The 24,725-nt window shown below is 40.0% G+C and overlaps 1 protein-coding gene across 1 annotated transcript in view; it reads left to right on the top strand.

Annotated features, from left to right (window-relative positions):
- Nucleotides 1-24,725, top strand: part of LOC144040095 (uncharacterized) — a 136,621-nt gene that overhangs the window by 79,796 nt on the left and 32,100 nt on the right. Inside the window, exon 4 of the mRNA XM_077553913.1 lies at nt 2,702-2,759. Coding sequence (XP_077410039.1) covers nt 2,702-2,759 — 58 coding nt within the window. The remainder of the gene's footprint in view (nt 1-2,701; nt 2,760-24,725) is intronic.

Below are 24,725 nucleotides of genomic sequence, written 5' to 3'. Positions count from 1 at the left end.
CATGTAGATTTATGAGCGGGTTTGCAACCAAGGTGGAGTCAACGACGACGACACCCTCCTCCTCTTACACCGCCGTCCAAATTGTTCACTGCACACGTACGGCAGCAAAAAAAAAAAATTCACTGTAGTTCATAAGAAAATGATTTTCGTTTTGTCCCATCTGTGGTCGCCACAGCTTTGAACCCAACCCACCAGCAGCAGTTGCTGGGCATTGATCACACTCGAACCTGTGTGAAAGACAGCAGCATGAACACAAGAAGTGCAGCTCCTAGTATTTTCAATGTCACTAGCAGGCTGAATTTCTCTGGAAAACGCTAGTAAAAAAAAAAAAAAAGCTCTTCAGGCACGGATCCATTTTGGTTACTTGAGTAGGTGTTCAAAATGGATGTCACACACAAGTGTAGAAGTGGAAGTATTTTAAATGACACTGCCTACCCAAACCACTGGACAAATGTCCATTTTTAGTTCCTTCATTTTATACCCTGTACCAAGGGAGTTAAATCACTTAATTACTCCTAATACAAATAATAAAATATAATGGTGGTTATATCTATATCAAAATATTTAACAAAAGTACACAAAAATAGGCAAGAAACCAATTAACAATTGCACTGTATTTTTTTTCTTTCTAAAAAAAAAAAGAAAAGGGAAAAAAAACATGCACTGTATTTTAAATATCATGCTCGAGGAAGCACATTAAAAATAAAAAAAAATTAAAAAGTACAAATATTTTACCAAGTTGGCCGTACCGGTAAAATCATTGTATATAACTTAAAAACAATTGGCATCAGTTATACACCTAAATAAATAGCGGCGCTCAACTGTAAATATATTGTTGGAAAAAAATAACACGAATGCAGATGAAACGCGGCAACACTTATACCCGTATGAGTTCCTACCGGTTTTGCATATATATTTTTCCCAGAATGCATTGTGTGGCACAGTTAATGAAATTAAAGTACGTTAATCCATGTCATATGTGTTTGTATTACCAGTAGCTTAATGTGTCATATTCGCTGTTTGATTTATGTTGGTTTATCTTTCAAATTTTTACAACAAACCGCAACTAAGTCGTGTGTAAAATAATGACATCCAGGTCAATTATGTGTGCAAGTTGCATTGCTCATCTGAGGATTGCTTGTGAAATTACAAATGCATATATTTTGATTATTGGCCGTCTGATTAATTGGTCCGAAATTACTCTTATTTTTATTGTGTTTTTTAAATTTTTTTACACATCTTGCGGGCCAAATGAAAGCCCTTGACGTTCCTGATCCGGCACGCGGGCCGCACATTTGACACCCCTGCATTGGATTGTAAGGCAGGGAACCAGTTTTGTCATACCTATAATGATACAAACATACTATTCTGTCAATATCTTTAATTAGAACCTCACTATGATCATCGCTGATTCTTCTCCTGTTTATCACTGCAGTATTGCGGCTTCTATTTCAAGCAAATATTGTCCGTGCGTGCACTGATTGTCTTTTAATGAGTCGCAAATGTGATGTGATACGTGGAATTGCTCAATCAATTATTTATTAAATTCACATAAAAAAAAAAAAGGCATTACAACTACGAACGTGAATGAAATAAGTGAGCAGTGGCTCTTAATATGTTAATTCTTCAAACAAGGCTAAAGCTACCTGCCTGATGTCAATGTCAGCACACTGCAATTATTACCATAGTAACACCACCTCAGCGGCCAATCAGAGTGTGTTTATTTGGTTAAAGCAATTAGTCGCTGTGATTCGCTGTACAAACATAATTGCTAGCTAATCTTTTGCTTCGAGGGGTTGCTCTATTTATGGCTTCTTTTCTTTTTTAGTGGGTAACCTCAGAAACTTCAAAGGTAAAAATACAATGCCTAGAAGCTTAGATAAGTTGGGACATGGGCTACCAACAAGATGTCTCTGACCAGGATAGTCTTGTGCCTCTGTCTCTCCACTTTTCTCTGGAAACACTGTAAAAAAAAGAAGAAAAAAAAGAAGGAGAGTTTTGAGTACATTTGACCAGTTAATTAAAAAAAAAAAGTGACTCAAGCAGTGACGAATAAACACATGACCTTCAGCTTGGGAGACAGCCACTCTACCACTTGAGCCATGCCACTCTTGCTGTTTGCCACTACAGTATACTGCATTGCTGGTGTGTCCACAATAAGACCAAAAACTAGAGTACCCCCCCGCCCCCAGAGTAAATAGAACTCGCCATTTTTTACAGTGTACACTGTTAAAACAGTTGTGTCAAAAGTAGCCCAATTATGGATCAAAAAATGGGCCGATCCACTTTATGGGTCAATTTGTACAAAATTACCCAATTATTACCCAATAAAGGATCTGACTATATAATATTCATGAGTCAAAGTTGGGCCAAATTGACCCAAGTAGAGGATCGGTCCATTTTTGGCCCATAGTTGGGTTACTTTTGACCCAACACTTTTTAGAGCGTAGGTCCCGTCGTCAGGTATTTCTTGGAAAGCCCCGATTCCTTCTGTCCTGTGGGTTGCAGATGAACACTACCTTTGATATGTTTTTGTTATTTTTCGAACATCACATGCTCGCCAGCCACACGTCCTAGCCACTGGACTACTGTGCTGCCCATGCATTTATCCTTTCAAGCAAAAAACTTTCCAGCACATCCAAACATGTCCAGCAGGTGAAAATGATAATAAAGATGTTTTTTTTTTTCTTTCTCTCCACAGGGAGAGATTTGGACTTTTACGGTGAATCGATCATCAAATCACGTCGTAGTGGAGCAGGGTAAGTGAGCTGACTCAGGAGGGCCAAAACATGTCGATGCGAAGCGCGAGGTGTCCTCCCGCCAGGGCCTGCTGGATGAGTGAAACTTGAGGCTCAGCGGCAGTGCTTCAAAAGTGTCACCCCGAGATGACAGTCATATTCCATTACAGCTATCAGTCAATATCTGCTAGCAGAGCAAATGACAGCATTTCAGCGCAGTTTCAAGTGACAAAAGGAAGCCGACTATTGATAACAAAGAGCGTTTGTGACATCTTCGTTTCGATGCATTTGCTAATTAATCGTGATTTTTAAAGCTAAACTCACACCATAGGAGGAAAAAGCGAGAGTTTAGCAAAGGAATATACTTGAAAATAGACATGTTTTGTGTTGCGCGTAACATGCTGTGACATATTGAACGACCAATTACTCCTCTTTAAAAACACTTTGCCATTGAATGCGGAGGCCAGTGACAAGAATCCATCCAATTCCAGCGGTTTGCAAGCCGCCAGGATGTATTGGACCTCTATGGGGGGACACCGACGGAGCCGCTGGGCACGCGAGTGAAATTTTTTTGGCTTCATCTCGTACAACCCCCCCCCTCCCCCCCGCACGAGAGCCTCTGGCGCGGGCCCGTGGTTGCCAGGCGCCTCCTGAGGGGACTCTATCAGAGCCAGTCAAGCTTGAAATCAATCACTCACAGCCATCAAAGCTGCCGGCCCCGCACTGCCATTGTGACGCGGCCATCTGGGCCTCGGCAAAAAAAAAAAAAATGTCCCCATTTATCCCTCTTAGAAAACCATGAAAAGTTGAGCACATTTAAACTCAACTTATTTTGTGTAAATTTACAGGAAAAAAAAAATCTCTCCGTTATTTGTAGTAGATCAATAATTTTCAGGTAATTAAGTGAAATTGGATCATTTCATGGCGGTCCTGACATGATTGTTTCAAGGTTAAGAATGGTCAACATTGAACTTGTTTGACAAATCTTACAGTACGTACAAATTTGGGTTACGTCGTCATGTGAAAACTAAAACCTCGGACCCCCTCTGTCCCGTCGTCTTTGACAATGAAAATGACAGTTGGGATTTAGCATAAGCACTCCTTGCAATGTGAACTGTGCGGGACCGTATCGGGTTCTGATACCGTATCACTTTTTTTTTTTATATCCATTAAAAGATGGAGGAAGACTCAAGTTGCTTGAGAAACGAGACATGGGAAAGAATAAAGACGAAAACAAATGGGCCTATCTTGAAAAATTCAGGCATGACCTATTAAATGACCTTACGCCAGTCACATATAATTTTACCATAAACGTCACTATTTCATCCACAGGTACGCATGGAATTCTAAATTTGTTTAATACTGTGAAACAACTTATATGTGTCCTGGTGGCACTTGATTGACGGCCGTGTCTCGCTTGCTTATAACCCCAAAATGGATTGTTTGCCTATGTGAAGGCTTCCGCGCATTTTGATTGGCTATAATCTGCAACGGCGTCAATTCACTTTTATGTTCGAATCGCTTTCTAGATTTCTAGTCTTTCCAAGGATTGACTTTTAATCTTTCATTAAATTTAATACAGTGTGTGCCCGTAAATGCCATAGGGATAAAAAAAAAAAAAAAAAAAAGTTAAAAGTCTTAATCTCATAACAAAATGATAAATACTTCTAAGAAAAAAAAAGTCACCTTTCCAAAAATACAGTCATATTTTGCAATTGTAATTGTGATGTCATACAGTACATTTTCAACATAAAATTCATGATTCAAAGATTCAACCTGTGCAATGAAATTCTTACTTTACCATCCACGTGGATGCCAAAACATAATGTAAGATCACGTCCATCCTTTTATTCTGAAAAATCTAGGGCCAAATCCTGAAAAAATAGGACTTAATTCATGTAATAATACACATTTTTAGCATGGCACACTCTGCTTTGAACCAGGAGACTTTTCTCCTTTTCCGGCTTCGCCTCCACACTTGGAAGCAGGTCAGCCAGACGAGATGTACCACAGGACAATACTTTTGTCTGCCGTTGGAGGGCAGTAGAGCACCAGCACAGCCAACGCTGTTGTCAGCTCCACAGGCTCGACCAGCACAACTGTGATGCTCTGGTGGGGAAACGTGATGGAGTCAGTCACTTTTTGACTCACAGTGGATCAGACTTATAGTGCAATTTGCATGTTTTCAATATAAAAGTATACTTATCATAAAATGTGACTGTCTTCTTCAAGTAATTATGCAGCCAAATCAGTACAAAAGCAAGCATTTTGTTTCCCAAAGCGTTTTTCTTCACATCCCATCCAATCAACTTAAGGTCACCACGTTCACACTGATATTTGAAAGAGTTACCTTTCAGCCAGGATGCACAATTCATCCTAATGAAATATTTTAAATGATTATTTATGTGCATTTAAAAAAAAAAATGTCTCAGTTCTCATGTTTTAAAAAAAAAAATAAAAATCCATATTTATTAGATTACCAGTATTAGTCGCGTGTTTATTATATATTTTAAGTAAACATGAGAGCGTTTGCAATTTCCAGGAATACTATTAGTACTATTTAAGTGTACATCCTTCCTCTTCAAACAAACCCAGCCGGGAAACTTCCATTTTCGACAGAGAGCACGGTTGTGTTTCCTTCCATGTTTCCATTTACATGGTGCTGTGGTGGCTTTGGGTTGTAGAGGGGTTGAAGTGGGATGCCCCGGTAGGTCCCGCGTGCAATGTCCTTCAGCTCGGCCCAGGTTTTTTTTTTTTTTTTTTTTTTTTTCCCTCTCTCTTTCTATGTAAACAAAAACTCCTTGCTGTGAAGGGCTCCCATAGTTACGAATTCCACTTAGAGAGAGCAATATGGCAACATTCATGTTTTCTTTTTCGGGACGCTTTAAAGCTTGTTCCATGTTGCTCTAAATGTAGCCTCAATGCCCAGTTGGACAAGCGTATGTACGGACGATAAAACATGCAACTTTGCGTCACTAACTGTTGTTTATCCAATCCAAACAACTTCACACAGTGGCTTTGATCTATTTTGTTGTTATGTATCGGATGTGGTTCTAAGAAGCTGCTTTTTTTCCCCCAGCAACTTTACTAGAATACAACTGTTCACTGAGACACAAATTGTGCCAGATTTGTCATAAATTTAACGTTTTTTTTTGGTAGTTATAACTTAGAGCTTGTTTCTAATTTTTTATCTCATGAAAATTGTTAGACGTGTTTCCATGTGATGCAGCTTGTGCAGAATGTCGCTGGAAAATGTAACCTATAATAACAACCATGTCCAAAACTTGCTTGTATTAAATGATGCAGGTTTGGCTGTTTTTGCTAGATTGTAGCAACAACTTTACAAAATGTCCTAAAAATGTGTAATCATTTTGTGATCTAGTAATATAACTAATTCCCATTCAAAATAAAAAAAATAAATAAAAAAATTCTATAAGATGTGTAAATAAATAAATAAAATATATTTTCCCACACACAAATTTAAAACAGTTCTCAGTTTTTATTTTTTATAAATATCAGTGACATAAATACATTTTTCATGTGCTGTTGGAATTGAAACCTTTTATTTTTCAACATGAAGCCTAATTATTTTCAAATGAAAAAGACACATATTTATTGAAATAGTCATATTTAAATGATGTGGAATGTTTTGTCTAGGCTGTATTTATGACTTGAAAGCCATCTCACATAAATCACAAACTTTACAGGATGACTGTGGCATTTTCTCTGCGTAAAAAAAAACAAAAAATGACGAGCCGTGTTTACAAGTGCCCGAGGGCGAAACGGGACCTTTTATTTCCCTCCCGCTAATTGTTTGATTTCCTGTTGCCGCTGGAGAGCTCAGTGTAGGGAGCGAAAGGGGGGGGGGGGGGGGGGTGGACGAGGCCCGTCTTCACTGGGTTTTGTCGGAAGCGGTGCGATGGCTCCAGGCGAGCTCCTCTCCAGAGCTTTGTACAAATACCAAACGGTGACATCTGACGTTGTCTGTCTGTTACTTTTTTTTTCTTTTTTTATCGTCTTCTTGTTTCCCCATTCGCCATCCTGACACCACATGGCACCTGTGGTTGTTTGAACCCTCTTCCTTACCACAATCCGCAATCATGATAAATTGTGTAGGTTGTAAACTCAAGCATTTTGCTCTTAGTCTGTTTTGATTGTCATTGAAGTTTGCGTCTAGCTACGATTGCCAAACCCTGGCTGATCTCGTTTCTCAAAATGGCTTCAAGCGTAACTGAAAATCGGACAACATTTGGAACAATAGCTAATTAAGATGAATACACATTTATGATGTCTCTGAAATATAATCCTAAGCAATTATCCTGTGGTATGTCTGAAGATGTGAAAGGGAACAATAGCCAATCAGGATGCGACCTAAAGCTCAAGCTGTTGCAACATTTATATCTGTTCTAAATGTACAGTAAAATATTTTTTTCAAAGTTTTCATACTCTTGTTAACATAGACAATTTCATATAGGGAATTTCATGATAAATCATAACATTTTGTTCAAATTAAAAAGGTTTTACTGTACTGTAAAAAAAAAAATAGTGTGATATTGAATTGTGTTGAGGTAATTTTTCTGCCACTAGATAGCATAATTGCATTTGTAAGACATTGGTGACAGCTCAGTGCATTTTTCTTTTCATATTAAGAGCTGTGTAGTCGTTAACGTGAAGTAACATGTAAAATTCTGTACATTTTATATATTGTAAAATACAACTTGACCCCAGTCTCCACAAATATATGCATTATTATTACATTTATTACTGCAAAATTTTGACGTGAACGTGGAAATCCCCCAGTACAGGCTTTCCAAGTAAGGGGCGGTCATTAAACGCGCGTTAAAAAAAAAAAGAGTGGCGTTAAAGGATCTTTAAATTAACTCAAAATTAACACGCAAATTCTGACACCCTTATTATTTTTATTTTTTTCTCGTGGGCGTCTCCCAAAAAAAAGCAAAACAATCAGTTAAGATGTTAAAAATGTGCCCCAGTTTACTCCAGCGGCCGGTAAAATTTCTCGTTTGTAAGCTGTCGTCGAGGGAGATGACATTTTTACAACGAGCAACGCCGGTCAACGAGCCAGAACGCGGGGCTACGCGTGGACGCTCCCCCGCGCCGCTCACGGCCCGCCGAGCCGAGCGACGGGGTCCCGCCCAACATTCTGCGGGGCCGCAGCGCCACATATAGTGCGGCGGATTCACCTACCACTGTTTCATCGCGCAGGGCTATTCTCATGCAGATTTATGTTAATCAGGACTCGGGGAGATTGTTTTAATCGGATTGCTGCTCATTGTTTTGTTGTCCTGGAAAAAGAAAGTGGCGCTGTCAGGTGGCAATAAGCCAGTAATTCCACACAGAGCTTTTTTTTTTGACGTTTGCACAATCCCGCTAGGCAGACAGACTCTCTGCGGTGACCGGGGCTTTTTGGGCGGCTTCACTTCTGAACCTTGGCTAATGAGGATAGAGGCTGCTGCCCTGTTGCCATAGATACCGTAAAACAGGGCCCGTGACAGATGTATTAACATTCCGATCGTCAAAATTAGATTGTGTTCCTCATGTGATACATCAAATGAAGTATTCCTCAGGTGTATTTATGCTCCCATTGCGTTTTGAATAGTCGTTGCCCTTGTACGTCCATGAACGGTGAGCAAATAATCCACCAGAAGGAACTGCTCTGAATCAGATTTTTTTTTTTTTTTTTGCCATATACGAAGAGCTAAGTCAGTTGGGATTGGTTCCAGCTCACCTGTGACCTGAATGAGGAATATATCAAATGGATGGTTGCAAGCCACCATTTATTTGGTCCAGTGTTTACCCCGACAACCGGACCAGGGTTGACACTATCTCTTGATGAAAGTTAATTGGGATAGTTGATTCATGACTCTAAGTAGGACTTATTATTATTATTTATTTGCTTCATGTTTCAACATTACCGCCACTGTAATTTCATTAGCCTAATAGCATAATTGCCTAAATCAAGGTAATTTTTTACTTTATTTTTTTGGAGAGCTCAGTATTGTTCATTCGGTAATTTTACCGATTTGACATGTCATCATCATTGCTCTCTCCTTTTTTTTATACGTGGGTGAGTGAGTGTGTATTCATTAGTTCACCTAAAACCTATTAAAAAATCCCATACCGTTCACCTAAACCGAACACTTCCAGCCAGAGTCATGAGGCCGTCAGGAGACCCGAGGAAGGACCAAAGTAAGGAAAGGATTTAAATTTTTTTACTTTGTCGCATTCAATAAAGAATACCAATGTGCTTGCCTAAAAATCAGTCTGTATTGTTTCTCAGTCATCCAGAATCAGGTCACGATAATCCACAGAGATGGGAAATATACTGACATTCTCTACTTAAGTAAAAGTACAATTACTTGTGTGAAAAACAACTTCGGTAAAAGTAAAAGTACTGCCAAATGACTCTGACTTGCTTATCAAGTTCAAATGATCCCCTGGAGTGGCGGCGCACATTGACCTCATGTTTACGGGTTTTTCCTAATCCAGCCAATTGCACGTCATGTGATCGCGGGCCATGTGTAGCGCTTTATATGATTGGCCAAGCCCGGGAGACATTGACGCGGCTTTTTCTTCCAAGTCAAGTATTTTAATCGTTTTCATGCATTTATAAACAAAAGTAACAACCTTGTTTTGAAAATGTATCAAGTAAAAAGCACAGATATTCATGTTAAAATGTAACGGATAAAAGAGAAATAAATACTCAGGAAAGTACAAAGTACTAAAAAAAATACACAAGTAAAGTAACCAAGTATTTTTACTTCCTTACTTCCCATTTCGGCAACTCTCTCAAATGGGACTCGTGAAAACATGGATGTCAAACAGTTTTGAGAAATGCTGATCGTTCACACCTGCGAAATGTGAAAATCAGGTTCATAATCGTCTATCGGCATGAAGGGGCGCTCCTCAACTCACTTAAACGTAGTTCGCCCAAGATAACCAGGGGTTCGTTGTACATCAATTGCAGTTGAGATGAAGCGAGCGACAAACGGCGGCACAGTGACTGACTTGTGCCACACCTCCTCTGGTGTTGTGTGATGGATGCCCCCCCCCCCCCCCCCCATCATTTCTGCCTGCCAGCGGGCCTTTAATCCCTCCTAATGGGGGTTGTCATCTCGGCGCTAATTTAAATGCTCCAACCACGAGGCTCCCCCACCTGGCCCAGGATAATCCCAGCGCAAAAAAAGGGCCTACTTCCCCACAGCTAGCCGCCACGTTTTTTCGGGGGGCCCGGGGGCCCTCGCCACCCTCCTGCACAACAACAGCATCTTTCAATCATCTCTCCCTGATTGTATTAATCTTATCTGTGTTTAATTACATTTTTTAAGATTATTGCAGCATGCCATCTTTGCACGCTGTGGGGGCCGCAGAGGGCTGCTCATTTCGCATGCATTTTCATTTGAGCGTAAATCCCCATCAAAGAGCGCCAGAAATTATAAGGGGAGCAATTTTTCACGCTCGGGGGAGTTTGTAAACTAGAACGTATAGCCTCAAGTTACGTTGGTAAGAGCGGCGCGTTACATTGTTGTCGGACGCTTCTAAAATGCTAAATCCAATTTCACAGACAGCACATTTAATTCCTAATAAGGGGGTTCTTCTCAACCGGCTTCACCGTGGGACCTACATTTCCCATAGTCATTAAGTTTAATAGAAGTAAGAAGCAAGGAAATGTCTTTCTTCCGAATATGTTCCTTTTGTTAACGTAAATAGACATTTACGTGTGTGAAGTGCCTTTGCATCCATTCTTTCTAAACGCTTATCTTGCTCAGGGCGACGGATTAGCTTGTAGCCTATGCTAGCTGACTTTAAGTGAGAAGTTCATTTTAGTTACTGTTTTTTGGAAAAGGAGGAGAGTTTAGACAACACCGTTTGTAGAAATGAAATGAAAAGAATTTGAAAAAGGACCCAAAACTGCACATTTAACCCCTAGGCGTTATTGTGACCATTTTTGGGCTTTTTGTTGGTTCTGACCAAGCATTTTCAAAATAAAATACTGCCCACGGGTTAAAGTGTGTGTTGGATATTATCCGAGGCCAGATAAAGTGCTATTTTGAAGGCGTTCACATTCTCAGAAATGCAGTGAAAATGTGTGTGACGAGTCTGAAGCAACAATGAACTAAGAAGTGCCTGTCTATGGCATTTGTCATCATATGTTAGCATCAAGCTAGAAGACGTTTCATTAAGTAAAAATGATACGGTTTGGTTGAACATTTTGTCTTTTGTTTAACATTATGTCCGATTTACAGTGAACTTGAACCGGAATGACAAATTAACAGCTTGACGCGAGCGCGCTTAGCCTCGTATGTGGAGAAATATGCAAGAAGGGAGAGTCATCGTCTTTAATTTTCTTCAACTTGTTTGTATATATCGTCACCCTCTTAAAATAATTGGCCATGTCATTTTTTTGCACCCCCAAAATTTTTTTTTTATATATATATATTTTTTTTTTATATATATATATATATTCAAGTTTAAGTATTAATATTTAAATGTGTTTAAAGCATGTGTGTGTGTGGAACATTTCCACCCTTATAAACATTTTAGGGTTCACTGTAGATGCACTAACACCACTCCAGACACTTTTTCTTCATCTGTATTTTTGCATTGATTGAGCTCGCTTGTATTTCATTCCATTCATTTGTCCTGTCTTTTGTTGCCACAATTACGGAGGATGTTGGGGATTGCGTTTAATTAACCCGGCTAATTTCTCTGCCTCACAATTCACATCAGCATTCCTAGTGTAACAAGCATTAAGGTGCTTCCACATCTGCATCTTTACAAGGCGGCTCGCCAGGCCTAACCGAGCGGCGGATGCTTCGAGAGTGATTGCAATCAGGGACGCGCTTTCGTCACGCAAGTAAACAAATCAAGCGTTCCGCTCCAGTCGAGCCGAGTGGAGTGTTTGTTTGATTGCAAACTCCTCCTTTCTCTCGGGCGCTGACCCGCCGGGCTGCGCAACGACTTGGATCAATCACGGCGCGGCTCGATATACGGAATGTCTTGACAAAGCGAGAAACGGGAGCGCGGCTTCTGGTGAACCCGCCCGTAACGAAACTCTGCGCCGGGTCATTTACATCCGGCAGCTCCGAAATTCATCAGCAGCAGCAGCAGGTATAGAAAACGATTGAAGCATTTATTCAGTATGCTACTAGTGCACTGATTTCTACTATTGTGGACGCTCTTTGCCGTTGCTGCATTCAGTGTACTAGTAGGAGGACTAAGGCACACTAGTAGGACAACTAGTGACCTTTTTTTTTTGACATTTCTACACATAGGGCGCACTAGTAGAACACTTACGTGTAAGTTGCCATTTACTAGTGAAGCAGTGCTACTAGTACTATTGGATATTATTAGAATCGATTTTTTTCCCTGATTTGTTGGAATTTAGATGTCTCTGGAGTTGGTGAAGGACTCTGGTTGGTGGCCTGGTGGGTGGTGTCTGGTCGGTGCTGGATTTCACTTTCCTTTCCTTACTTTGGTCCTTCCTCGGGTCTCCTGACGGCCTCACGACTCTGGCTGGAAGTGTTCGGTTTAGGTGAACGGTGTGGGATTTTTTAATAGGTTTTAGGTGAACTAATGAATACACAGACACTCGCACGCATGCACATAAAAAAAAAGAAAAAAGAAAAGAGAGCAATGATGATGACATGTCAAATTGGTAAAATTACCGAATGAACAATACTGAGCTCTCCAGAAAAAAAAGAATCAATTTTTAGAGTGTCGCTAGAAGTACGGGTAGTTCTACCAGTGCGCAGAAATTTCATAGACTAGTGAAAGGTTTCGTTTTGTTTTAATAGTCATTTTATTAGTGTACAGAAATGTCATATAATAGTGGAAGGCAGCAGCAGTGAAAAATGGTCATTTTACTAGTATCGCCTTGTCATTTTACAAATGTACAGAAAATGTCATACCATAGTGGAACGCACACTTTTTTTTGCTAGTGGGCCCTAGTTGTTCTGCTAGCACACTGAATTGTACTAGGGCGTAAGACAGCGTAGCGCACTATTAGCACAACTGCCTTTTCGCTACCACAGGATATTTCTTTGACACTTTTGCGACACTTTTACTAAAATTTTGGGAGCAACTACTACATGTTACTATTGAGACTACACTCGATGACATATGCGTGTTACTAGGACTGCTTTTGGTAGTAGTAGTAGTACATGCATAGTTCATCGCACAAGTAGAATATGGAATAAACGGCTTACCATAAGTAGGACCTTCAGGACCGCTTTAATCTGGCAGTTTTTTTCCCCTTTGTACACGTTTCTACAAAAATCGAAAGACTTTGTTTCCAACTATCCAGCAGCTCCCGCTTGCCTGACAGGAGGCCGTAAATGTGATTATTGAAACACTTTTTTTTTTTTTTTTTTTTTTTTTTTTACAAGAGGGGGAAAAAAAAGATTTGATATTCAAAGGTTGCGCCACCTGAAAAGCGTCCGCGCCGTGTGAGGCGACATCACACGGGATTACACGCGTGCTATTGTTAAGACTTCAAGTAGCGCTGTAAAATAAATGTGACGGTGAGCTGGCCTCATTTAAATAATGTCTGGAGTGCGAGACAGATATAAGGGTTTTGCCCCCCCCAAAAGGGGTGGTGGGGAGGGAGGGTTGTGGTTCTAAAGGGACAAAGGAATGAGTCTTGGCAGCACATAAAAATGATCGTTTGACTTCAAACCGTTTGATCAGGAAGCAGAAGCCGTCTCAAATGCTCCGTACACGTTTGTTTTCTTGTTGAGTGGACGTCCAATCAAAAGTCAAATAGTCTCGCGGACCTTAACTTGCTGCGGCGTGGCTAAGATTGACCGGGTTAATGAGCAAAACACCGATGCCATTTTCGGAGTATTCAAGTTGTTTGCTACGACACATTAGCATGTTTCCATTAGCAGCCAGTCATGCTTTGCACACACGGGCGGGAGAGAGCGAGAGCGGGAGCGAGGAGTCCGTGTTTGACACCGGCAGAAGACTCCCCCTCAACAAAGCATTACTGATAAAAGGATTAACTAATTTAATTAACAGACTAAAGTACTTTATAACTGTTAATTACGTGCTTCCCTTGGTCGCTCCGGGCCTCGAGCACCCTTTGTTTGAACGCTCCTTGTCTGGCCTAATTGACCTCTGGGGAGCTTTTGGTGTGTGCATTTGGGGGCGGGAACTAACACCATCCAGTGGCATGCATAAACAAACGCGTCTTGGGTGAAGTGTGACTGGATTTGAGCGAATGCTTACCGCCGTGACCTTTGGTGTGGCCCCCTTCTCTGTTTTTGGAATCCTTTTCAGATGCCTAAGCATGTTTGCATCTAGAGGTGAAATGTGAAATTTAAAAATTTAGTAAAAATTAATTCCATCACAATTACACACAACAATAGCACCGCAAGGTGTTTTATTTTGAATATGGAAAATATATCATCTGCACTTTTCTCAAATATTTCACTTTTCAAGGAACACCAAACTTTTGGGTGGCTGTATAAATTTCAGTTATTTTCACAGATGACAAAAAAAAAATGTTGATGCATTCCCCTAAATATAATAAAAATATTGCCATCACTTTGGCTGTTTTGCGGCACTTGACATTTGCTTCTGACTTATTCTTCTCCCAAACATCAAATAGAAGAAGTTGGAAGACAACTACTACTATGGAATGTGGATTAAGCAGCAAAATTCGCAAGTCGAGCCACGATTGGCCGTCACATGACCTCTGAGTAACTGTGATGTCATTTTCAGTCGACAGCAGGTCGCAAAATGGCCGCCCAGGAAATGGATAACAACAGGTGGATTTTGCTGCTTAAATTATAATCCACCAACACAATTTTAATCAGATTTCCATGTTTAGAGTAGTGGGGCTGCAGACTGCAGAACATATTATTTTAAATAAATCTTTTGGGTTGGCTTCCACTTTTAAATAATTTAAAATGGTAATACAAAGTTACAGTTTCCGTCCTCTTCTTTTCCTCATTCTTATTCAAAGATGTTAAAGTAGTCGTATTTATTTCCATCCTCTATTTTTACAGCTGCTGTTTTTCTTCTTGGGAGAAGCCAACTACGACATTCAAAAATGCTAAATACGGTAGCTACGATAATCAAATATAAAACGGTAATACTTACCATTTCCGCCCTCTTTGTATTCTCTTTTAGTTTGCTTTTGGGAGACGTGGAAAGATTTGGCTTTGTTTCCGATCAATGCATTTTAAAATGGGAGCACTTACCGTTCCATCCCTTGATCGGATGCAGTGACAGCTTACCGCGGTCACCTTTGGTGTGGTTTCTTCTCTGCTTTTGGGAATCTGGACGATATCCCTAAAAAAAAAAAAAATCCAGACCCTTTTTTTTTTAAAACTCTAAACCATTTCAAACGGTAATACTAAGTTACCGTTTTGGTCCTCTACCTCTTCTTGCTGCGGGATTGAAGAAGCCAAAGATCAAATAGTAACGCTAAATATGGTAGTCAAGTCATGATGATTAAAATATGGAACATTAAAAATAAGTTACAGTTTCATCCCTAGATAGCAAACAGTGACAGTTTACCACACACACATATATATATATATATATATATATATATATATATATATATATAGGGGTGTCAGCAAATACATTTTTAAATCATAATTAATCACTACTTCAATAGTTAACTCATGATTAATCGCAAATTTTATCTGTTCTAAATGTACAATATACAATAAAATATTTTTTTCTAATTTTCATACTCTTCTTAACATAAGTGGAAAAAAATGTTAAACTAATAGAAATATGGCTGCATCTTTTAGCCATTGATACAGTAATTTCATAATTCATAAAATTTAGGAAAAAGATGTACTGTACTGTAAAAAAAAAAAAACGAATGTGTGATTGTGATTTGTGTTGAGTTCATTTTTCAGCCACTAGATGGCATAATTGCATTTGTAAGGCGTTGGTGACAGCTCAGTGCGTTTTTTTTTTTTTTTTTTTCAGATTAAGAGCTATTTTATTTTTAACAAGTGAAATTCTGCACATTTTTTAAATTGTAAAATACAAATTAACCCAAGTCTCCACAAATATATGCATTATTAATATTAAAGTTATTACTGCAAAATGTTGACGTTAATGAAATTCTCCCAATACATGCTTTTATTAATGGTGCTTTAAATTAACTCAAAATTAACACACAAATTTTGACACCCCTAATTATTATTTTTTTTTTACTTTTTTACTTTGAATCAGTGTTGAAAATTTGCCATGGCCTGTGGAATGTTCCAATTTGATATTGTGAAGTTGTGTGGGAGCATGTGCATGTGTACACCATTCATCAAGCATGTCGGCGGGCATTACTGGGCTTTCAAGTAAACCGTTGAAGGTTTTTTTTTTCTTCTTCTTCAAGACTTTTCATGCCATCACATCAAGGCCGAGGACGGCGACTCTTTTATCCCGGACGGTGTCTCCTCTGACGCGTGGCCAATCACATTATTAACCTCCCAAGGCCGCAGTCAAAAGGCTTGATATATGCGACCCCGTCTCACATCCATTCCCCCGCCTGAGCCTGCTCCATCTTTACCCCGTCGTTCTTTTAACCCCTTCCCTCCCCTCCAATGAGTCGGTGGGGGCCAACCAAGTCCTAATGATGTCTCGGACAAGCGATCCATCAGTTGGCAATTACAACATCTGTCGCCACGACAAAGATGGCTCTCTTTCGGAGGGGGGTGACCCGTCCTTCGCCACAATTACGTCTGAGTTTGGTTTGGGGTTGATTTTGGTGGGGAGGGGGCTACGGTGGGCGGGGTGCTTCAGGGGGTGGTAAAAAGGGGCCGCCCCACAACACAGACAGACATGTTGACAGCAAACACAAACATAGCAAAACAAATGGTTCACGCCTACCTCTTTAGATTGCCATTCAAACGCACTCCACAACTCTGTGAACAGCGCTCTATCTTCTATTGAGGGAAGAACCTACCAGCTGCCATCATCTCTCCTCGCCTATAAATAGGACCTTTCACTCAGGAACAATGAGAGGGCTCCTCTTTTCTCCTGCCCGCCACGTTTTCATTTCAATAGCCATAGATCAATGGCGAACAACACTCCAAAAAAAAGTGATAGGGGCTTACATTGACAAAACAGAAGAAAAAGACAAAAGGAAACAAGAAAAAAAAGGAAGGAGATGTGGGAATGTGTTATTTAAGCAAAAGTATCTGGAAAATGTTGGCTTTTAAAGATTTCTTAAATATACAGTAGCTACCTTAAAACACCCACCAATGTCATAAAATTTGTGCATGGTGTAAGAATTAGAATGATGGTATTTTTTGAAATCATAATAACATCTCAATAGGTTCCAATACATTATTTTGAATTTTAAGGAAATGACTGAAAAATTACATACATAGTAAAAGAGTCTGTTTGGTCCCACTCTTAACAGAATAAAATGTACACTTGGAATATAGTGTAATATTCAAAGTATTTTGTGTAAGAGATCATGTTTTTGGTCTCCTTTTGGATAGTGGCAAACAGTAGGACTGGCATCGCTCAGGTGGTAGAGTGGCTGTCTCACAAGCTGCAGGTCATCAGTTCATTCCTCAACCCTTGAGTAACTTTTTTTTAATAAACCAAATAAAATGTACTCACAAAATTTCCTTCTAAAATTTACTTAAAATTTCTGACTGGAAAAAAAACAACTTTTTTTTTTATCATGACATAGGCCATTTCTCTCGTACACGGTAAAAATACTTTGAGTAAACTTTTGTTTATAGTGGGATCAAATAGACTTTTTTTTTGTACTTTACACATTTTACTGGGCAAGAATACAAGAAAAAAGCACATTTTGGCTTGATTTGATATTTCACACATTTTCTGACAATGGCAGTTTTTTTTTTTATTATTATTATTTTTTTTAAGTTAGTTAATCTAAAAGCCCCAAGCTTAGATTTTATTTTTGCACACGTGGACCATTGACAGAGGTGGCAAATCCAGGTCCAGAAAGTAAAAACCCTGCCACAATTTGGCTTTAGCCTCAGGTGCTAGCTAGCTCCCTAGCTAGCTCCCATTGTGTTTGTTTACCTGCTAGGGAGCTAGCTAGCTAGCTAGCACCAGGGACTAAAGCCAAACTGTGGCCGGGTATTTACTTTCTGGACCAGGATTTGGACTGGACCACCTCTGACCATTGATTATCAAAAATGTGGAGCTTTTTTTTTTGTTGTTGCTACAATTTTTATGTAACTTTTAAGTGCATTACATTACAAGCCCTTAAAATGCTCAATCAGCAAAAATGGGCAAAGTGGGCATGAGGCATCGTTCACTTGGCCGAGTTTAAAGTTGCGTTTCAGGTGGATCCATTTTCAGCCGACGTATTTCACGCCGTCTTTCTGGGAGGAAGGTGTGGGACTTTGCTTAGCTTTTTCTTTTGCCCCCATTTAAGTGGAGCACTGGATAGATGGCAATGACATGGCATGACATCACGGGCCAAGCTGGCAGCACAATGCAAAGGTCACGCGGCCCATTGATCTAAGGGCGGGGAGGGGCGCCCCGGATAGAAACTCCCCTGTATTATGGTCGCAACGCACGCGGGGTCCTACGCACACTGCGCCATAGAAACAGACCACAAATGGAGCCTTGTTGTCTACCCATTCACGGGCCCGCAATCAGCGGATTTACACTTTGATGTGGAGCCGGGGAATAAAGCCCTTTTCGAGCACTGACCTTTATCGACTGACGGATTAAAATCCATAGCCTTCTCTCTCTCTCTCTCTCTAGCGAGCTCTTTCTCTCGAAAACTACATATCTAAGTTACAGTCCTCCTCGCTCTCGCCACTGAGGCATTTGTAAAGCCACTCTTTTTTTTCCCTTCACCACCCCTCTACTCTGTGGTCTCAGCCCAACTTTTGTGCCTGGCTGCTAGCGTGGAACATTTTTTCCTCGACAGGAAACAGAGTTATTCTGCCTTCTCTGAATGTTCGGATAACTAACAGTTCTCCCGATGAGAGACGATGTGTTCTCATTTTGCGCAAATAGAGCACCCAACAATATTTACGGCTAGATTATTTCTTCTGCGTACGCGTTAGACCTGCTGGAGTTTACTTGCGGCCTGTCCACTTCCTTACTTAAGATGTTTATTTTTCACTCGTACTTGAAGTTGAACCATAAGTCAATGCAAATGAAACAAATCCGGATTTAATATCATTTATTTAACTCATTCATTCCCAGCTATTCTCACTGATGCAATCCTCTTCTCTCTGGGCTGTTTTACCGGATTTTGCAAGCCCCACAGAATATTGTGATCTATTATTATAAAAACATGGAACCTACCAAAACAAAGAGCCTCTTCTTTCATCAGGAAAAAAAAAAGTATATTTCTATCTGTTTCCGTTTTGTTTTTGCAGTTAGCATTAGAATAAAGCTAAGTTTCGTCATTATTCACACATCTGTTTAAAGGAAAACAGCTTGTTGCAACATGGCCCTGGTTGATCTCTTATACTCTGCTGCAAACCTGCTGGCCATTTTTGTAATAAATACCATTGCTTCATTCTCTTCTGTTTAGAGGCTGCATCAAAGCGTTCTGCATGCTCTGTCATAAAAAAAAAACACACATAGAAAAACGTATAAATACGTCTTTGAGAACATGGTAATATTTAAAATAAAACGTATTTATAAATTTTTGGGAGCAAATGAGTTAAGCGCCAAGAATGTTCAACCCATGTTTATATTATCAATGATTCAGAAATATTTGTCCAATTAATAATATTTAGCTATTTTTTTCCCCTCCTAAAATTAGTTCATTAAAATCAATTCAGGAATTGTTTTTATTCCTTTATTACACTAAATAACAGGTTCATTGATTTATCTTAAATACTTAAGACATTAGCATGTGGAAAAACTAACAATTTTGTCATTTTTTTCACTCATATTTTTTGGGTTGAAACTGAACGCAGACATCTGAAATATATAAAAATATTTTAAAAAAATGACAAAAATGGACATAAGTATTTTGCACATAGCACCAACGATATATATTCATTCTTAAAATAAACAATGTTACACGTAAATTATCTCTGACCAGGCCCACTTGTCCAATTCAAAAATCAAATGTTGCCCTCAAGCACAAATGTGTTCTCATCACTGGTTTACGCTAACTTAAATCCACTAGCATCATGCTAGCATATTATATAGAATATCATAGACAAGCGAAAAAAAAGTTAGCATTGATACGGAGGCAATTTTACACTATTAAATAAACGTCCCCTATTAACAACAAACAAAGATTCAACTTTTAGTTGAGTTTACTTCGCGAGAGATTATCGATCAACCCTACCTGTGTCTCACTACTGCCACCATCAGGCTAATGTGTGCACAACGTGTGGACACTTCTTGGTAGTTTTAAGGTTGAAAACATGTACTTGAGAAGAAGTCATGTTTGCACCGTCTTTAAGGACCGCCTTGCCTGCAAGCAAGCGTCTATTATTCCCATATTGTTTTACACCGTCCCCGATGCCCACTTGAACACATCTCTTCCGTCTGCTCTCCTCCCCGAGGTGCCAGCTTGAAGCAAATAAACAGGATCCATCGCTTCTCGACCTGACTGGATTTGATAGCCTCCCCCCATTCTGCTTCGTCAGAGACGCACGGCAACATACAGCCCCGAGTCGTGTCACGCCAGAACCGGCAGCCTGTATGCAGCGGTGCATTTTAAAAATCTCACATCCACTTAATGCAGCTGGTGCTTTAGGAAGGCCCACCTGAGAATTGCCGGGCCGCCCGCTGAGAGTCAACCATCAGCATTAGCGAACATTACCACTGTGCAAGCAAAAAAAAAAAAAAAAAAAACACTCAGGCGATTTCCCCGTAGAAAATGCCAAAGCTACAAGCCTTTCCCTGAGCTCTTCTAAGTGCAATGAGACTTCCAGTCTTCGTTTACAGCCGCCGCCATCGGCCCAAAAGACCTATTTGACCCGCCGGTACGCCCGGTTCCATTCCAGCAATGACTCCCCTGTTACCGCCAGTCTCTGTTAAAGAGTCGTTAATTTGTTCACTAAACAATCAACGTTTTAAGCGCTCTAACTGCGAGTCGCTGCCATATAGATGGCGAGACCTTTTGTTTTGTAAAACAATTACATCGCAGCCAAACAAGGAAACAAGCATGTGCAACAATGACAAGAGAATTGTGCCTTCAGGCAGAAAACATTTTACACGCTGGAGATTGAAGTGGAGGATTTTCTAGTTGATGAGCATAAAGTACAGGGTCCATTCTGACAAATGGGGAAGAAAACAACAAGGTGCACTGAGAGGGAAAAAAAAAAAACAGTTCAATAAAATATTAATGGGATATATTTACCGACAAGCTACTATAACCAACGGTGTTCTTCGGGGACCTTTGAGTTGAGAGCGCTAGAGCTCGACTGACGACCCCTCGGTGCAGCGGTACATGTACACACCAGACACAGAAACACACTCATGAGCTGCCTTGTTTAATTTATGCGGGGACTGGAGCAAGAACGGCTTGTTCTTGTACTCCTGGAAAACACCGTGAACATGTCTTGCTGTTTAGTTTTTTTTTGTTTTTTTAACCAAGCCACATGTCAATAATGTTTAACATTTGAGCTGTTAAAATGAATCGATTAATCGACTAGTAATCAATGATTATTATTATTATTCACACATATGTTATTGTGATTTTTATTCTCCACCTTTTTTTTCTCCGTGAAACTCACATAATACTTCCGATTTACACCGTTCAAATTTTAAACTTGCATCAAAAATTCACGCCTCCCGGGGGTACATATCGTCCGATTCGAACTTACTTACAGTATTCACACAATTTAATGTTAAATATCAACTTTTCCACATTCATTTTCAATGGGACTGACATTGAACTTTTTCCAAGTACCACTTTGCTAATTTAAAAAAAATAAAAAAATAATAATAATCTAGGGCTGCAACTAACGATTATTTCAGTAATCGGATGAATTTAATAAAAAAAAAAGTTAACTTTTATCCCTTTTTTCAGAAACAGGACATTATTTCAAATAACATCAAATTTAACATTTACGATTGTCTGCCCAATTTTTCAAAGTAGAATGTTTTCAAAAATCATTCATTCATTGACCCGACTATCGGTATGTGTTGAACCCACAGTCATTCCATTTCCCATCTCAATCCCGGAGACCATTCGGCTCGGCCGACCTCACTGTTTACCACACACTGAAGAATTTTTCGAATTTGACCTGAATATCGGTTCGTATGTACCACTCTTAACTGGCCATGATTAAGAATTTGTGATTATTGATATTAACCAGATGTAACATTTTTGAGTAATGGCCCCTGACCATTTTCAATCAATTTTGACATATGCCGCATCCCAGAATAATCTCTCAGGATGATCCTTCAAACACATCCGAGAATTTGATCTTCAACTTTGTCAGTCTTTGTCTATACGTCTTAAAAGCCCTGACCTCAGTGAGTTCACTGCACTGTGAAGCTGCCAATAGTCAAGCCCGTTAGTTCATCGGTGTCAGTCCAACATTAACCAATGTTGACGGTTCGGGCGGGATTATATCATCCGATTCCCGCAACACCCTTCAACCGTGTCCCATCGCTGTCTGCTCCGCTTTTCACGATTGCTTTCAGTGTCCCAGAAAACTTTTGTTTACCTAATTCTCGCAGCATATTTCTTTGCCACAGGAGGTTGGTTATGACAAATTAGAAGTCTACAAATGTTCTGATGGTGCAAAGACTCCAGCTGTCACCGGGGAGACGGTGATCGGGTTTCCGAGCCGCATGGTCTCTTGGCGCCACAAAGAGTTCCATATGGTCATCCAAATGCTTGCGCCGAAATCTGCTCCCAATCTCCACCCTGGAGCTCAGCCCCTTCCACCGAATTAGTCACAAGGCTTCTGGAGCATGTGAGGTTTGGGGCGACAGAATTTACAGCCTCTTAAGTACTCATTTGAAGCATATTCACTATTCTTTCCGTTTCATTTGTATTTTTGCTCTATGCGCAGATAAATACTGTACACGAGGCCAGACAACTCGAAATGCAGCCTCCCGAAACTCTCCAAGAAACATATGTGTACACCTTGTGAATGGTTCAGACCAATAATCATAATGCAGGAAGACATGGACAATTGGTCAGATGGGAAAACAGCACGATAGGATTCAAGGGGGGTCTCACACCTCCACCTTTTGTTATTGTTCTTGATCAGACAAACAGAGTCACACTTGAATAATCTAATTAGTACCAAGTGTTGCCATTGACTTTTGAAAAAAACAAAAAAGTCACTGAAATCAGTTGTATAATATGCAAATGTACATGAACTCATTCACTCCCGGACCATTTTCACTGAAGCAACCCGCTATTGCTATAAAAACCAAAGAAAGATTAGAGTCTCTTCTTTCATCAGGAAATCTGTTTCCGTTTTGCAGCTAATTAGCATTCGAATATAGCTAAGTTTCATCATTATTCACCAACCTGTTGAAAACACTTGCAAAAAGAGCTTGTTGCAACAAGGCTGATCTCTTATACTCTGCTGCCACCTGATGGCCGTTTTTTGTAATAACGACCATTCGCTTTAAGCGACCTCTTAATGTCAGAAGTCTTCTGTATGCTCTTGCATAAAAATAAAAAACATTAAAAAAAAAACATAAATATGTTTTGGAGAGTGAAAGACAAAGTATTAAAATACATTTGAATGTTTTGGGGTTTGAATGAGGTAACCTCGTCTGACTTTGGTGCAAAATTCACAAAAGGTGTTTGATCCATGAAAAGACCACTAAATTACCTCGTGATATTAAAATTGATATTTAAACAGCTGTTGTTCACATTTCGACATCATGAGAGCAAGACGACGCCTAACAAGCGATCAAGAGTTCCTCGCCATCGCGAGGCTCTAAAGAAGGAACTGCACGCTGAGAATTAGTCACAAACTCCTTCCGCAGTTATAAACAGACGGACCGGAAGACTCACAGAAAGCCATCGAATTGGATTAAACATCATTTATGCATTCAAAAGGTCAAAATCATTATCAGAGGTGGCAAATCCAGGTCCAGAAAGTAAAAACCCTGCCACGGTTTGGCTTTAGTCTCAGGTGCTAGCTAGCTAGCTCCCGGGGCTAAAGGTCCTAGCTAGCTAGCTCCCAGGGCTAAAGGTGCTAGCTAGCTAGCTCCCAGGGCTAAAGCTAAACTGTGGCAGGGTTTTTTACTTTCTGGACCTGGATTTGCCACCTCTGGTCATTATTAGTGCATTTTAGATAAGCCTTAAAATCACAAACATTTTGTGAGTGGTGTCATTTTGACCTAGATCGAGGTCATCGTTCCATTAAATGCCCCAAAATGTATTTAGTTTGCAATATATCAACATAGTACATGACAAAGATGGCTCCCTTTCCCTTCAACTTGCCAAAAGTGACGTTACCTTTTGTCTTATGTGCAACAAAAACACGTCTCACGTTTGCTCGGAAAAAGAGACGCGTGAGCTATAATTAACCGGCAGGTCGGCGCTGATGTCATTGACGCAGCGAGGAGGTAGAAGGTGGCACTGCCAAGGCACCTGTTGTTGTGTAGCGCAGCATCTGATATCATTACCTACCCAGCCGGAGCGCCGACGTCCCCGCTGGGGCGCGAACTGTCCAAGCCGCCGACCTTTCGCGCGCACTCACACGGAGCGCTTGTCATCCGCCGTCATCGCGTCCTTTACGTAACTCATTGTGACAGCCTTTAACACCTCGAGGGCAGCCAGACGCAGAGAGTTCCAATTACTGGTAATGGTATTTTGATGAGCTCTGCTTAACTTATGCTACTGTCAAAATGCAGCTGTACAAATATGAATGAATGATGATGTGTTTTGAAATAGAAAAGAAAAATATTCACCGTGATAAGAGTTTACTGTCAGACATTAGTGTAAACATTTTAGCCAATTGTTGATAATTGGCGCAGTATTTTTGCATTTCTTGCGAAATTTGGCACATCTGTCACAATATGATGACTCCAAACGTTTGATCAAAAAGCATGTACATC

Source organism: Vanacampus margaritifer, chromosome 20 (genome assembly GCF_051991255.1).
Source record: "Vanacampus margaritifer isolate UIUO_Vmar chromosome 20, RoL_Vmar_1.0, whole genome shotgun sequence".
NCBI classification, from domain to species: domain Eukaryota; kingdom Metazoa; phylum Chordata; class Actinopteri; order Syngnathiformes; family Syngnathidae; genus Vanacampus; species Vanacampus margaritifer.
The sequence above is the reverse complement of the archived record's forward strand: the minus strand, read 5'-3'. Positions and strand labels throughout refer to the sequence as shown.